Source organism: Marmota flaviventris, chromosome 8 (genome assembly GCF_047511675.1).
Source record: "Marmota flaviventris isolate mMarFla1 chromosome 8, mMarFla1.hap1, whole genome shotgun sequence".
NCBI lineage: Eukaryota > Metazoa > Chordata > Mammalia > Rodentia > Sciuridae > Marmota > Marmota flaviventris.
In genome coordinates, this window is record NC_092505.1 from 110,146,866 (window position 1) to 110,163,134 (window position 16,269).

The 16,269-nt window shown below is 36.1% G+C and overlaps 1 protein-coding gene across 1 annotated transcript in view; it reads right to left on the reverse strand.

Moving 5' to 3' along the window:
• Positions 1–1,222: 1,222 nt before the first annotated feature.
• Positions 1,223–16,269, reverse strand: part of Gpr149 (G protein-coupled receptor 149) — a 67,301-nt gene continuing 52,254 nt past the window's right edge. The window contains exon 4 of the mRNA XM_027933601.2: positions 1,223–1,795. Within this exon, the coding sequence (XP_027789402.2) occupies positions 1,223–1,795 (573 nt within the window). The remainder of the gene's footprint in view (positions 1,796–16,269) is intronic.

The window sequence follows — 16,269 nt, forward strand, 5'->3', positions numbered from 1 at the left end:
AATGTCTAAGTAATTCACCCAACTTGCACCTTAGGGACACTTTGTTTTAGACTTAGAGGGTTTCCCTCTACTTTATCCTGCACCTCTTAGGACTTAATCTGGAAGTTTTCCCAAAAAAATTCCATTCAAATAAACCAGACAGTTCAGGATGAAGTGTACAATTACAGCCTTGTTGAAGCTTGGATCTTAAAAATTCAGGTAGTGGGGTCTTGTCCCAAGGAAGGTGCTGTTGGGAGGAAAGGGTGACTCTGTAGGGTCTGGTGGAGGGCCTTGGGTGGTTGGGACATGCCCTTGAAGGGGAGTGTGGGATGGGTCCTTCCTCTGTCCCTTGCGCCCTGGCTCACCCTGACCTGAGTGGCTTTGCCACATGCTGCTACCATGATGTGCTGCCCGGCACATCTTTAAATACAATTGGGCCAACCAGTCATGGACTGGAGTCCCTGAAATTGTGAGCCAAATAGACCTTTTCTCTCTGTAAGTTGATTATGTCAGGTATGTATTATAGTAAAGGAAAGCTAACACAAACTTTTACAATAATATTTGAATTAGAGACTACTTTGAATTACACCTGTAACATACGACATACTAGTTTTATAGGCTAGCTGTTACATTTGAGAGAGAGAGAAAAATAAGAACCAGCATTTATATAAATGAAAGAAACAACTATTTATAAACTAGAGACATGCGTATTTCCAAGATGGAAGCTAATTTGCTTTTAAACACAAGAATGTATTTCCTAGACACAGGTGTAAAGATAACACAGTAATTGGAATAAGCTTGCTTTGCTAACCACATTTAGGCAAGGCTCTTCAAATATAACTTGAAGTTTTGCTACATTGCTTCCATTGTCAAAATGCCTCTTTCCCCCTTTCTGTGAAGGCCAACACTGGGTGTAGAAACATGTGCGTGGGATCAGTATATGCACATGACAAACACAGGCAAACACATTAGTAAACTAGGCCAGGATTTGACTTAGAAAAGATTTTTTTAGAAATCAGATAAGACAGGAAATCATTTAATTACCACAGTGTGTGATCTTAGGTAGCACATAAGATGCACTCAGTGTCTGCACTGGTTCCAGTTCCTCACACTGAGCATAATCAACTAGTAGAGCAGTGAAGCTCACACCCACGGGAGATGGCAGGACCTCAGTCCTGGAAGGAGGGCTGGTGCGCAGTGTATGGTGGCAAGGTCCCCTCTGCCTGTTAGAGAAGGCCCATTGCTAAGTCCCCTTGCCTTCCTCCTCCCTCTTCCTGTAAGCTTGATTGAGCAGCTGGATTTCCTCCTGGTAGCCCTCCCTTTCCTGGTGCTGCCTCTTGCTGTTCTGTCTGTGAGCTTCCACAGTGTCTGGAATGGAGATGTTGATGTCTCCGTCGGGATTGCTGGTGGGTAAAAAAAGGGAGTAGGAAGCCGACTCCCCTAGATCACATGAAACAAATCTGTTCTCTTTCCGTGAGTAGCGCAGCGACGGGGATCTGACTTGGGTGGAGGACTGGCTGATGTTGCTGATGATTGACACAGTGTCCAGGGCCTCCTCATTGTCGCAAATTTCAAGAACCTCGAGGTGTATTTTCACACTGGTGTCCGCAAATGTGGAGTGAGACTCCTCTGAGTTTGGTTCATGGCCAACGCTTTTAGATCGATAGACTTCTATTTTCTTAGAGGCCGGGGTTATTTTTTGCCCTTCTGCGCTTACCTCGTATGTAGAAAGAGAGAGGGTTTTCCCCGTAGGTGCCTGGAGAGACACCGTCCCCTGGAATGCACACAAGGGAATGGCGAGCCCACCACCAGCACGCTGCGGACAGAAACAACATGTTGTTATGGAAAATGAGTCTCTGAGAGTGGCATATTTACAAATTCATTTTATGCATCACAATAGTAAAATTTTTCTCTTTCAGAACCATTTCCCTAGAAACTGTTTATAGATATAAGAATCATGTCACAAAAGTACCAAGCTCAGTTTCTCCAAGTTCAAATACAGCCCCTAAATGAGCACAGTCAGGAACCTTTCTTTGAAGATAAGAAGCATATTTCCACAGTTGAAGGCAAAATGAATGTACTGATGGGAAGGAATAGACATTTCTAAGCGAAGAATTTGGGCATAAAATTGAATGCATATTTACAATATTGAGTTGCTTTTATATGTTTGTTACATATTCATTTACATCTAAAAGTTTGCATAGGTTGAAAGAAATGCCAACTGCATTATCAGCCTGTACTTTTTTTCTAATTAGTATGCCTGAGAGAATGATAATTGTACAATGGTGACTCAATTAAGTACAAAAGCTATTTCAACTTTTTGGTTTGAACATTCCTAAGAGGAACTAAATGTCATCAGAACTATGCTGCAGTGGCTTTCTTTCCAGAGAAACCACAGTCATTAAAGTAACCCAACAATGGAAAACCCCTCTACATCACTGCAAAATCTTTCATAGAAGTTTAAACCTTCTCTATTATACTTTGTATATTGTTATTTTTCAAACCATACTCACCACTGAGATATGCTTAAGAAAGGAGAAGAAAATTAATTCTTGTGAAAGTCTGTGCTTCATATTGCTAATTCATCCCTTTATACTTTCAACTGACCCTTTTTTTCCTGCATGTTAATTAGTCTCACAAGCAGATGGCAATATGCAAAATTTCCCTGTGCAATGGTTCTCAAAACCGAGTCCCTAGACCATCATCATCACCATCATCTGATAACTTGTAAGAATGCAAGTGTTAAAGCTGAATGCTAGACTTCCTAAATTAAGACACTCTGAACACAGGGTCTAGCAGTCTGTTTTAACAAGCCCTCTGGGTGATGCGGTTCCCTAGTAAAGTTTGAGATACATTGCTCTAACTACAGAAATGTCACAGTTCAGTAAAAGAAGGGTGTGTTGGTCTGACATTCTATACATGTGCTTACTACCCCAAAGGCCTGGATTTACCTGTTTCTGTCTACCAGGGGAATTGATAGGTAGCTACTGGTGTTTTACCTATTTGGGATGGCCAGCCTTCCCAATTTCCCTAGGACTGTTATAGCATTGAAATTTCTGCATTTCCAGAAATCCCTCAGTCTCTGGCAAATTGTTGTTGGGCAGTGGAGAGTGGGAGCTTGGTTACCTGTTTTCCATGGACATTTTGTATCTAGACCCAAGAAGAGTGACCAGAGGAAGCACAGGATCAGGTCCCACTTTTGGAGAGCAGCTTGGGTTCTCTTCTGTTCAGAGAAGTCTGTATGACAAAGTGTACCACAAACTTTTTGGGTGCTTTTACACTGTGCTCCTTCAGTGAATTTCGGGACTATGAAGAATGCATTCTGGTATGTGTATGGCATGTCTCCAGATTTTCCTAGTTATTCCCTGTGGAGAAGTTTTGAATTCCATTTATCCATAAATGGACCTGGGAACCTGATTGAGCCTTGTACTCCAAGGGGCCAAAAACTTTAACAGCATATTCTATAAAGTTCAGTTTGGCCTTCTGCCGAGGCCGAGGACTTCATCAGCTCCACTGAATGATGTGGCTGAAGCTGGAAACAACACTGAGTTTCACAACTGTACATAGTGGTGTTTGGTGGCAGCTTTTGGCAAAGAGAAAATGGCCTCCATGTTTATTAACCTATTCATTGAACATTTGCTAATTGTTATATGCCAGAATCTTAGCAAGCATTGGGAGTGCAGAGATCCCACAGATGGTTGAACAAGTAAGACATGTCAAGATAAAACATTTTTAGCTTTAGGTGTAGTAACTGAGTTACAAACCAAGTTCTATGGGATCCAAAGAATGATTACCTCTGATGGAGAGATTAAATGTAGGGGTGGCACTTGAAATTGACCTTAAGAATTAAAAGATTTGTAGTTTTAAAAGCCAGCCAGCCAGCGAGCCTGCCTGCCTGCCTGCCTATCTGCTTCCTTCCAATACAAAATGTAACAGGATATTGAGCCATTTTAGCTTATTTACATACATGTTACACTTCTGGCTGATTATGAAAAAGAATTTACAGCATCACATTGTGAAGCTAGTTTACATATATCCTTTTAAATGACATAAACATCAGTGTTACCCGTCCTTAGTATCAGACTTTACAGGCCTTGATTTCTGAGTGACATCTCATAAGTTGAAGGACTATCCTAAAAAATGTCCCAAAACACTTTTGTTATCAAAGACAGAAACTACTGTATTATTTTTTAAATCAAACTTGAATGAAACATTACTCAATCAGAAAATCCAACTGTCATGTAGTAAAACTTATAAATACAGCTTTCTTTCTTTATTCTGAGAGTAAATCTGAAAACTGAACTCCCTTACATGACACTTGGTTATGAGAAAAAAAAATCTACCTCAGTGCTTCATAAATAATTTCTAACATTTTTTACATGATGTGATACATTATGTAAACAAGTGCTATGGACTATACTAGCTTAAGACAAAAATATGCTACAGAAACTTAGTTACTAGGCAGTCCTCAGTGGTTTAGACATGTCTAGGGAGAATTTTCACTAGATCATTTACCATGTAATCACTTACCATGTTCTTATGTGTACCAACTTGCACCACCGATAAGCCATTAATATAAACCAAATGATGTGATGAATTTCTGTGCATCTGATTTTATATTTCCACATAATGCACTTTGCAATAACTCCCCCAAGATAACCTTCCCTTCAAAGGAATAAACCAACCTCACTAAGGTAGCAAATGACAGCTCATTAAAATTGGCATTTCAGAATTGCATAGAGCCAGGGTTTGGTTAAGTATAAAGCCTGATTTTCCTGAAATAACACACAAAGACCTAAGTTATTAAAATCATTCTGAAGCATTCTCAATCAAATGGATGGTCTCCATTTAAAAGACATAGGGGCAAGAACACAAAGACAACAGCCTGGTTAAAAATGTGCAAAAAACTTTCATAGATAACTTCTCTAAAGAAGATCTACAAATGGCCAAGAAGCATAGAGAAAATGCTCAACATCACTTCTTACTAGGAAAATGCAAATGAAGACTGCAGTGTGATACCACATGGCACCTGTTGGTCTGACTGTTATTTTAAAAAATAAACAATAAATGAGGAGGATGTGTAGAAATTGAAACTCTTGCACACTGTTGATAGGAATGTAAAATGTGGTAATTGCTACAGAAAACAGAATATAAGTTCCTCAAAAAGTTGAAAATTGGAATTATCGCATGATCTGGCAATTCCACTTCTGGGAATATACTGAAAAAGAATTTAAAATGGTCTTAAAGGGATATATGCACACTGATGTTCATGGCTACATTATCTGCAATAGCTAATGTGGGAGCCATCTAAGTGTCCACTTGTTGATGGGTGGTTAAGGAAAATATGATATATACATATAATGGGATATAATTCAGGATTAGAAAGGAAATTCTGCCATATATTACAACATGGATGAACCTCAAAGACATTATACTAAGTGAAATAAGCCTATCGTGGGAAAATAAATACTGTATGATTCCAGTTCTATGAGGTAATTAGAATAGTCAAAATGTAAAGACAGGAAGTAAAATAATAGATTCTAGGGACTGGGGAGAAAGAGTAATGGCAGAAGAGGCAGGGGGTAATTGTTTAATGCACATAGAGTTTTAGTTTCACTAAATGAACAGAGTACTAGAGATAGATGGTGATGGTCATGGCATTGTTATATAAATATACTTAGTACCACGGAACTATACATTTAAAATTGATTAAGATAGTAAATTTTACGTGTATTTTACCACAATTCAAAAATTAGGGGGAAAATTAGAGACAGATTATATAGAAACAGATATGAGCATCCATTTATACTATTAATCCAAAATTGGCAACTTAATTTCAGCAAAACAGTATTACCTGTCATTTTAAGCCAATTTATTAATTACAATCATGCTGGGTTGTAAATATTTAATGTATAAATTTGCTTTGGTTATAGAGTTCATAAACAGTTACTCCATGTGATTCATGCCGCAATATACCCATGCTGAGTTATTATGAAAATATTGGAGAAAAAGTTCCTTAACCTGGATAGATCAAGGGATAAGAAAATCCAGGAAACTTCCTATGTCATGACTCAGTTTTTACAGATGAGTAGAAATATCTGATATAAATGCTTTTGTGTAACATTCTTCTAGAGGTCCTAGCTGGGCAAAAAACAAGAAAAAGAAATAAGGAGCATAAATGTTGAGTAGAAAAAGACAAGAATATCTTACAGACGAAATAATTTACAGATGAAAATATTGTAGAAAATTCTAGAGAAGCAAATCCAAAAAAGAACTCATTAGGGAGTTTAGTAAGGTGACTGAGTGCTAGATAAATAAACATAGCTTTTGCCAACAAAAAGCATATTTTAAGTTGGTCCTATTCAGAAATAACAAAGCTATAAAAGTGTGTGACACTTTATGAAGAAAACACTACAATAATGAGAAATCCAGAAGAAATAAGAAACAATGTTTTCTCATCAGAAAACTATATTTAGATACAAAAATTTGATTAAAATAAATTTTAATCAAAAATCCCAAAGAAATTTTATTTTGGAACTTAAAAAATTCTGCTTAAGAATTATTTGCTGGAATAAATATGCTTGCAAATAACCAAGAAAATTGGAAGCAGACTAATGAGGTGGACTTCCAAATAGAAAATGAAGTTATAGTAGCTAATAGAGGGTGTTAATGGCAAGATTTGATAAATATGTAAAAGAGGCTAGACAGTCAGGAAGCTAGTTTAGTATATAATGAAAACGGCAATTCAATGTATGTGGGATAATTGTCCTTTAAACAACAAACCCCAAAATCAAAATAAATAGGAGAAGGATTCAAATGAACTTTTTACATGTCATCGGCTGTACATTACAAAATTAGTTCCCTTTTCATTTCACGTGAACATTTTTAAAAATTGTTAATTCTTTTAAAAGCCTAGGTCAATGAAAACTTTTCAGATCTAGACTGAAAACTGGGAGTCATGAAGTAAAAGATCGACAGATTTGATTGCCAAAAAAGAACAAAAATTGAATTTCCCCTGTAGAATATATAGTATAAACAAAGGCAGAAGGGCCACCGGGAAGATACCTGTAGCCTAGGTAAGAGAGCATTTACTAGTTAAAATATAGAGTTACTCTGAATCAATGATAAATCTCCAGCAGGAAAGTGGAAAGGGAAATTAAGCGTAAGTTTAAAGAAAGAACAAAACATGGCAAATACACAAAAAGATTATCAATTTCACCAACAATAAAAAGCAAGTAGAAACAATGAATCATCTTAATTTCTCAGATTGCCCTCCATGAAAAACAAAACAAAACAACAACAACAAAAAAAAAAAAAAAACCTCAGAAGAAATAAAAAGATTGATGTTATCTTTAGGGTACATTTTTGACCATATTTGACTGCAAAACAAAACTACATATACTTACCAGCAATCTTATTTTTGTGAGTCTGTTCCACCAAATGTCAGCACATGGTAGTGTTTATTTCAGGACTTTTGTATGCCCCTGGTCAGAAACAACCTAAGTATCCATGGTTTGGGAAATAATTTAATACATTGTGGTAGAGTTATATACTGGGAACTCTGCTGAATGAATGAAGTAAGGCTGTACAGGCTGCATGGGTAAAACCACTTCCATACAATTTACATTGTAAAAGCCAACTGCAAATCTATATTATAGTTTTCTTGTAGAAAAATACCCACCAGAAATCAAGCCAGAAAATTATTCACGTATAGGAATAAAGTAGATACACAGTACATCTATACAATAGGCCTAGAAAAATTTTTGAAAGACTACCAGACAATTGTTTTCAACATTACTTTATGATTTTTTTCATCTCTTAAATTGTATCATTTTTTCTTTGTTACTGTGTTTATTATTTCAGTTATGGAAATGTATTGGGTAGTGGAGGAGGCAGAGACTCTTACTCATGATAGTGTCAGCCCCAGGCCTCCAGAGTTGGATTCTGAACTGCATTTGGAGTTTGCTTTCTTATTAGGTTAGGAAACAGAAGATACTCTGGATGGAAGGTATGTCTCAAAATCTTGCCCTCATGGTTCGGTTGATTGGAATAAGAGTCCAAGTTGGGGCATATAGCTATTCTTATTCACATTTTAAAGAATAGAAAATGCCACTAAAATAGTTGAATTATCACAATCTATTAAAATAATCTTCTGGCTCTAGTTAGACAAAAAGTTACAGCATTCTCAGAGCGCCAGAGTCTATAATAAGTCAGAATCTCCTCCCTAATTTTACTGGAAAAACTGTTTTATAAATATTCAAGTTCAGTGTCCGTCATTGTAAATGTAAGAGTTCTGCCTGGGGAAAAATAGAGAAGGAACATGAATCACAACCATAGTGCCCTGCTGTCCACGGATCTGCAACTCATTCAGAAGTTCAAGAACAATTTTGAAAAGACACAACAGCAAATGGCAATAAAGCTTTATGAGAAAATGAACATTAATTGTGTGAAGTAAGAGATAATACAAAAACCTACCAATACTGGCTAATTTATCTTTACACTGGTGCTGAGCTGAATAGTGTTCCCCCAAAATTTGTGTCTACCCACCTCTATGAATGTGAACTTTTTTGAAAATAGGGTTTTTGCAGGTGCAATGAAATTGAGATGAAGTCATTGAATTCAAATGGGCCCTCACACAGCTATTGGTATCCTTAGGAGAAGAGGAAAATTTGGACACACACACACACACACACACACACACACACAGAGAAGTTGGCCATGCGAGGATGCAGATAGTGGTTGGATTTATGTAACCACAAGCCAAAGAACACAAAGGATTACTGGGAGACACAGAGAAGCATGAAAGGGTCACCCCTAGGACCTCAGGAGAATGCACAGCCCTGCTGACACCTGGATTTCAGATTTCTGGGCCTCTGAACACAGATTTCTATTATTTTAAGCCACCCAAGTTTGTGGTGATTTGTCTAGCAAAAATGCAATACAATGTTTTATGCAAATAGGTACAAAAATTTATATGTAAATGACTTTATTTTGCAAAGTCCTACAACTGCCCACTTTTTCTTGGAGACAGGCCATGTGGTTGCTTTTCTCCAATTCACAGAAAATATAATCTCCTCAAGGGAAAAGAACATTTCCAGTTGATCTTTATTTTCTCTGACATTTGTAACAGTACCTAGCACATAGCAGGCCCTCAAAAAATATTTGTTGAATGATTATAATTATGCATGAATAAATGCATCTGTAACATTGACCTTACATGATTTTTAGATTCCATATTTTAACTTTCTAAAGCACAAAAAAAAGGATCGTTTTTTAAAATATTGCATTTACAACTTTATTTTTGTATTTTGACAGTCCTATGTAATATGTATTGGCAGTCATAAGTGCATCAGAATGTTATATTAGAATGTATTCTTTTAAAAAATAAAATATATAGAACTTAATTGCATGTGAAAATGTATTGCATGATAAAGAATGATAGATTCAGAGAACATAAAATGATTCATTTCATAGTCTCTGTTTTCTTTCCATCAAAAAGTCAATGAATTAGCATATGCTGTCAGAAATAATGATGATCCATTATCGCTGTAATCCTGAGTGGGTGGCAGGGAGCTTTTTTATTTGGAAATGAAAAGCAGTGTCTAAACCTCACAAATACTTCAGGAGGGGGAACATGCCATGTGAGCACATTAGCACAAATAATCTACTGTGTTATTTGACTCAGACTTACTGACCTTGGGTACATTGAATACTTTTTATTTCTTTGCTATACGCCTCTAGGTGAATTCAGGGTGAAATTACAATATAAAAAGAGTTGCTTTTAATTTCGCTCCTAACAAGGTGAAATATTCTGTTGATCTGAATCACTCAACTTCAGAAAGATATAATATAGCAGGTAACATCATACCCATTTTCAATGATCTGGGAGGTGGTCATGGGTTTTCTGCCCTGGAAAGGAGAACTGTATCATTAACTCATGAATAATCCAAGTGATTGACAACGCAAATATAAATAAACTCATGTAGATGACCTATAGGTGATTTAGATGACTTTTAGTCTCTAAAAGTGTATAAACTGAGAAATTTAAATCAAGCAAGACCACCTAAAATGGTTTTGGGGAAAAGGGATAGAGACACTAAAAGGAAAAAAGTAGAGTGAGAACGTGGTGAGGAAAGGAAAAGCCAATGTTTAATCATTTGCTCTTTGGAGTTTTACTCAGTAAGTAAAATTATGTGGTTGCTGTCTTTCTATTTACTTATTTATTCAACTCCCAAAGTTTCTTTGGAGTATACTGTCATATTCATGTAAATATTTGGTAAACCCAAGTAAGAGCACACAAGAGCTGCTCGAGGCAGGATAGGACAGCTTTGATCAAAGGCCACCACTGGCATGGAAAGGGCCAGGCATGTGAACACACTTCACCATTAGTTCTCCCAGGCCTTAGGCCCATAAATTAAGCCTTTTCTTTATAATGATACAAAGCCTATAACTGATTTAAGATTGATATTCTCATAGCAAGTACTTATTGATACCGCTAAACACAAGCCACAGGTTAGACTTCTTGCTGAGCACCTCCACTCTCATAGTTAATATTCACATTAATCTTATGAGAGACATTGATTGTCACCATCACACACACAGATGATATAACTGAGTTGTAGGTGGTAAAACAAATCATTTCTTGGCAGAGTCAAATCCAAATCCAAAGTCACTTTCTCAGATCCTCTACTGTTAGCCATTATGCTATTTCAAGGTGTAGTGAAAATATGGGTGGCCTCTCACTCTCCCACTGCAGCTAGAAGCCTGAGATAAGATGGAAGACATACCACTCTCTAATTCCTGCAGTGTCTTGTGGATATAGGAGAGAGAAAGCATTTATTCACATTAGGATGTGAGCGCATATTCAGAGAAGAACCATAAGAAAATGGCCTTTAAAAGGTAGTTTTAATAGGCAGAAAAGTGAGACAAGCATGTTCTAGGCAATTGGAAGTTGGGAAAATCACATAGGAAGTGAAAAGTGGGTCAGGACAGGTTTGACTCAGGGATGAGAAGCTGAACACAGATGTGAATTTGTTTGTAACCCACAGACAAGGAAGAACCTCTGTTTCTCATTTCTATAATTGTGGAAACAAGTCAGATACACTACTACCAGGTGCTGCCCTAGGCACTTTGCATGTAAATCCTCATTTAATGTAATTGTAAGCATGGTAAAAGCATTTTCATTTTACAGATCAGAAGGTCAGGTGTGAAGAGGTAACTAACTTGCAGGGTTCCATAGGAAATTGAGGTTGAGTGGACTGGGGATATAGCTCAGTTAGTAGAGTGCTTGCCTCATATGCACAAGGCCTTGGGTTCAATCCCCAGCAAAATAAATAAATAAATAAAACACAGAAGGAAAGTGAGGTTGGAACTCTGATCTAAACTAAACTCAGATTCCAAAACCTTTCCAGTGTGCCTCTCGGGACCTAAGAAGACAACTGAGGATCCTGTGAGGTGTGGATTGGAGGAAGGACAGTGGGCTGGCAGGGGGAGCTATTAGAGATTTTAAAAATCTCATGTGCAGAGAAAGGATCTGGACTTCAGTACTGGAAGTAGAAGTGGCAAACCTGGTGAGGACTTGAAAGGCAATAGAACTCTTGGGATTGTGGACTGTGGAGTCACGTGCACTGGGCATTAAACCCCATGGTCACTATCTCTGTAATCCTCAACTTTCTAAGCCTCAGCCATCTCATGTGCAGAACGTGAATGTTAAGCGAGTGAATGCACCTGCAACAGTAGTGGGACACCTCACACATAGCAAGTGCTCCAAAGACGTTAGTTATTTTTGGAAGGTGAAGAGAGAGGAATCCAAGATGGCTTCCAGACTTCTTTCCCCATGCCTGGTACCAGTGGTTGAGATGAGGTGCTCAGGAAGAAGTAGGTAAGTCAATGCTATCAAACAATGTTTTATCTCCTGTTTAGCATGTTCCTTTTATTCTTAGGATCTAAATAAACCAAGTAAAAATCAGAGATTAGCAGAATGGATTGAAATCATGTCCAAACTATGTATCATTGTAATAATGAGTTGGTAGAATATAGAAGAGTAGGAACAGACATATTATGCAGAAATCAATCAAAGGAAACAAGAGTGTCCATATTAATATGAGAAAAAAGAGACTTCAGAACAAAGAAAATTATCAGCAATTAGGAAGATTATCATGGAGTAGCAAAAGGATCAATGCACCAGGAAGACATAGTGATCCTAAATGTACATATAGTAGACAACAGGGCTGTAAAATAATAAGACAAGATGGTAGAACTGAAAGGAGAAAGAATCAAGCTTGCAATAAAAGAGACTTCGACACTCCTGTGGACAACTGATAGACTACATGGATTGAAGATTAACACCATCCACCAGTATGATCTGATCACCATCTGTAGAAAATTTTATAAAAGAAAATTCCACCTAACAACAGCAGGATACACTGTATTTTCAAGTATTCTTGAAACATAAACTAATATAGACCATGTCTGGGCCATAGAACAAACCCAGATAAATTTAAAAGAAATTAAATTATACAGACTATTGTTCTCTGGTCATAATGGAATCATGGTAGTGAAAAATAGCAGAAAGATAACAGGTAAATCTTCAGACTCTTAGAAACTAAACAAAACACCTATAAATAACCCATGAGTCAAAGTGTAAGTCATGAGGGAAATTAAGAAATTCACTGAACTGAATTAAAATAAACACGTCAAAATTCATGCTAATGCAGTTCTGACAAGGAAATTTAAAGCATTCAATCCACATACTAGGAAAGAGAAATGGTCCCAAGTCAGTAATCTAAGCTCTTACCTCAATACATTGTTTAGAAAAAGGACAAAATATACCAAGCAAATATCAAGGAGGAAATATAAAGATAAGGGAAGAAATCAATGAAATTGTAAACAGAAAAACAACAGGGAAAAAAATCCATGAAAAATAAAGTTGCTTTTTTTTAACAGATTAATAAAATTCACAAACCTTTAGCAACATAGATTAAAAAAAAAAAAAAAAAAGGAAGACACAAATTTCCGGTATTAGGAATGAAACAGAAGAAGTCAACACAGAATCTACAGACATTGAAAAGATAGGAAATATTATAAACAATGTTGTACATTTAAATTTGACAACTTAGATGAAATGGACTGATTCCTTTAAAAACACAAAAACTACCACAACGTTCACACTATGAAATAGGTAGTCTGAATTTCCTTATACCTATTAAGACCACAGCAATCATTATTTTAAAATGCCAAAAAAGAAGTATATTCAGGCCCAGGTAGTTTCACTGGAGAAATCTATCAAACATTTAGGGAAGGACTAATATAAATTCTGCAGTCTCTTGCAGAAAATAGAAAAATACTTCTTCATCTATCTAATAAACCAAGGCTTGCCCTGATACCAAAACTACAAAAACAATAAAAAATAAATAAAACTACAGATTGATTTGATTTATGAATATAGATGCAAGCATCCTTAACAAGTACTAACAAATGGAATTCAGAAATCTATAAAAATAATTATACACCATGACCACATGGAGATTATTAAAAAATGCAAGGTGGGTTCAATACTCAAAACTTGATTGATGTGATCAATTAGTAGGCTAAATAAGAAAAATTACATGATCTTATCAATTGATGCAGAAAAGTATTTAGCAAGATCCAATATCCATTTGTGACAAAAACAAACTCAGAAAACTGGGCATAGAAAAATAACTTCCTCGCTTTTATAAAGACATCCATAAAACTCTAGAGCTAACGTTATATTTTATGTTGAAAGACTACAATCTTCCTAAGACCATATCAAGTCGAGGATGTAGGTGCTCATCGATTTTATTTAACACACTGCTGGGAGTTCCAGCCAGTGCAGAAAGTTAAGAAAAGGCAACGGGTTATACAACAGGAAAGGAAGAAAGAAAATTGTCACTATGTGGAGATGACATGATTAGTCTAGGTAGAAAATCCTGAGTAATCTACAAAATACTCTTAGAACTAATGATTAGACTACGCAGGATTGTAGGATACAAAGTATATGTACAAAATCATTGGTATTTATATGCACCAATAATGAACATGCGAACATAAACAGTTGAATATATGGCGCCATTTACAATTGCTGAAAAAAGTTACTTTGATGTCAATCATACAAAACACATATGTACTTACATATTGGAAACTACATGGCATTCTTAAATCAATGATATGAATAAAAGAAGATACCTATAGTGTTCATGAACTGGAAGATTCAACTAATAAAGATGCCAATTCTCTCCAAATCAAAACATAAGTTTGATGTAATTCCTATCAGAATCCCAGCAAGACATTTTTGCAGATATTAGACAAGAGTCTTTTAAAATTTATATGGAAAGGCAAATTAACTAGCTAAAAATTACTCTTAAAAAGAATGAATATGGTGGTAGGAATCAGTGTTCCTGTTCCTAATTCCAGTAAAGGTACAATAATCGACACTATGTTGTTGATAGAGGGCTGAACACACAGATCAGTGGGATGGAATGGAGAATCCAAATGTAGATTCACATACATACGCAGCTGATTTTCTACAAAGATAAAGAAACAATTCGGTGGAAGAAAAAGAGCCTTTCTTACAGACAGTGCTGGAGCAATTGGACATAAGTAGGGGAAAAAATTAACCTATATCTATCTCATACTTTATTCAAAATTTACTGCTGAAGTCAACAAAATGTAAATATACAACTTCTGTTTTAAAATGTAGCAGAAAATCTTTGAGATCTAAGGCTGGGCAAAATGTTGTATTAGACTGGAAACCAAAATCATGATTCATAAAAGGAAACTCAATAAGTTGGACTTCATCAAAATTAAAGACTTGGGTTTTGTGTTAGAATTTGATGCAGTAATTCTGTGGTTGGACCTGAGATTCTGCACTTATTAAAAGCTCTCAGCTGATGATGCTAAGGCTGTGTTTCACATGCCAAACTTGAATATCAGGAGACAATAAAATGCTTGGCTCCTTACAGCTCCAAAATTACATGACTTCACAGATAAGTAGTTTTTGTTATTTTATAGTATAAGCAATGTACAGAAGTAAAAGAGAATTCAATTTCAATTTAGGGAATAATAGAAATCCCCTAAATGCCTGCTTTATAGCTAAATAGAATACAAAACAAAATCTTACCTTTTCAAATACCTTTAATATGTTCTAAAGCTTTTTTCAAATTTTTATGGCAAATGATGAACCTCTCTGATGAAAAACTGGTCAAGTGCAGCATGAAACCATTCTACACTGACCTTGTAGGCACAATACGCGCTGCCAAAACCATTCTACACTGACTGTATAAGCACAATAAGCGCTGCTGAAATGGATGTGTCATTTCATTCACTTTACTTCACATTTATGGGAATTGTGTTCTCATATTTTCAATTCATACTTTTAAACTTGTCTGAGTCCACAAGCACAGCCATCACAGGCTATAGAAAATCCTACAGAAGTTTTGAATTGTAGTATGTCATTACTCTTGGGATTATTAGATATGTTTTTTTCCCTTTCTCTGGTCTAATAGAAACTAAATCTCTTGCCGCTAAAAGTGACATTTCAACTCAAATGTGGTATATATTCAAGCTTATTTCCATATACTATCAGGTTTTTTTCCGATTTTCTGAGATAATTGAGTAACTTGAAAGGAAGGGCACACTAATTTAGAAAAATAAGATTTCATCAGAAATAAGTGGATCCTAAGAATTAGAATGATTTTGATTTTCCTTCCTGCCTTTCTTGTCTTTCTTTCTTTCTTTCTTTCTTTCTTTCTTTCTTTCTTTCTTTCTTTCTTTCTTTCTTTCTTTCTTTCTTTCTTTCTTTCTTTCTTTCTTTTCTCTCTCTCTCCCTCCCTCCCTCCCTCCCTCCCTCCCTTCCTTCCTTCCTTCCTTCCTTCCTTCCTTTTTCTCTTTTGGTCCTAGGGAGTGAACCTAAGGGCACTTTACCACCGAATCATACCTCAACCCTTTTTATTTTTTATTTTTTACATAGAATTTTTATGTGTTCTTGTTAGTTACAAATAATGGTAGAATTTATTTTGACAATATTATACATAATATCATATATACATGGAGCATAACTTCTAATTCTTGTGGTTGGACATGCTATGGAGTTTCACTGGTTATGTATTCATATGTTAACATAGGAAAGTTATGTCCTATTAATTCTGCTGTCTTCCCCATTCCCATCTCCCTCCCTTCCAGCCATTCCCCCCACCCAATCTAATTTAGTGAACCTCCACTCCTCCCTCCCTGCTGTCTATTTTGAGTCAGCATCTGCATATCAGAGAGAAT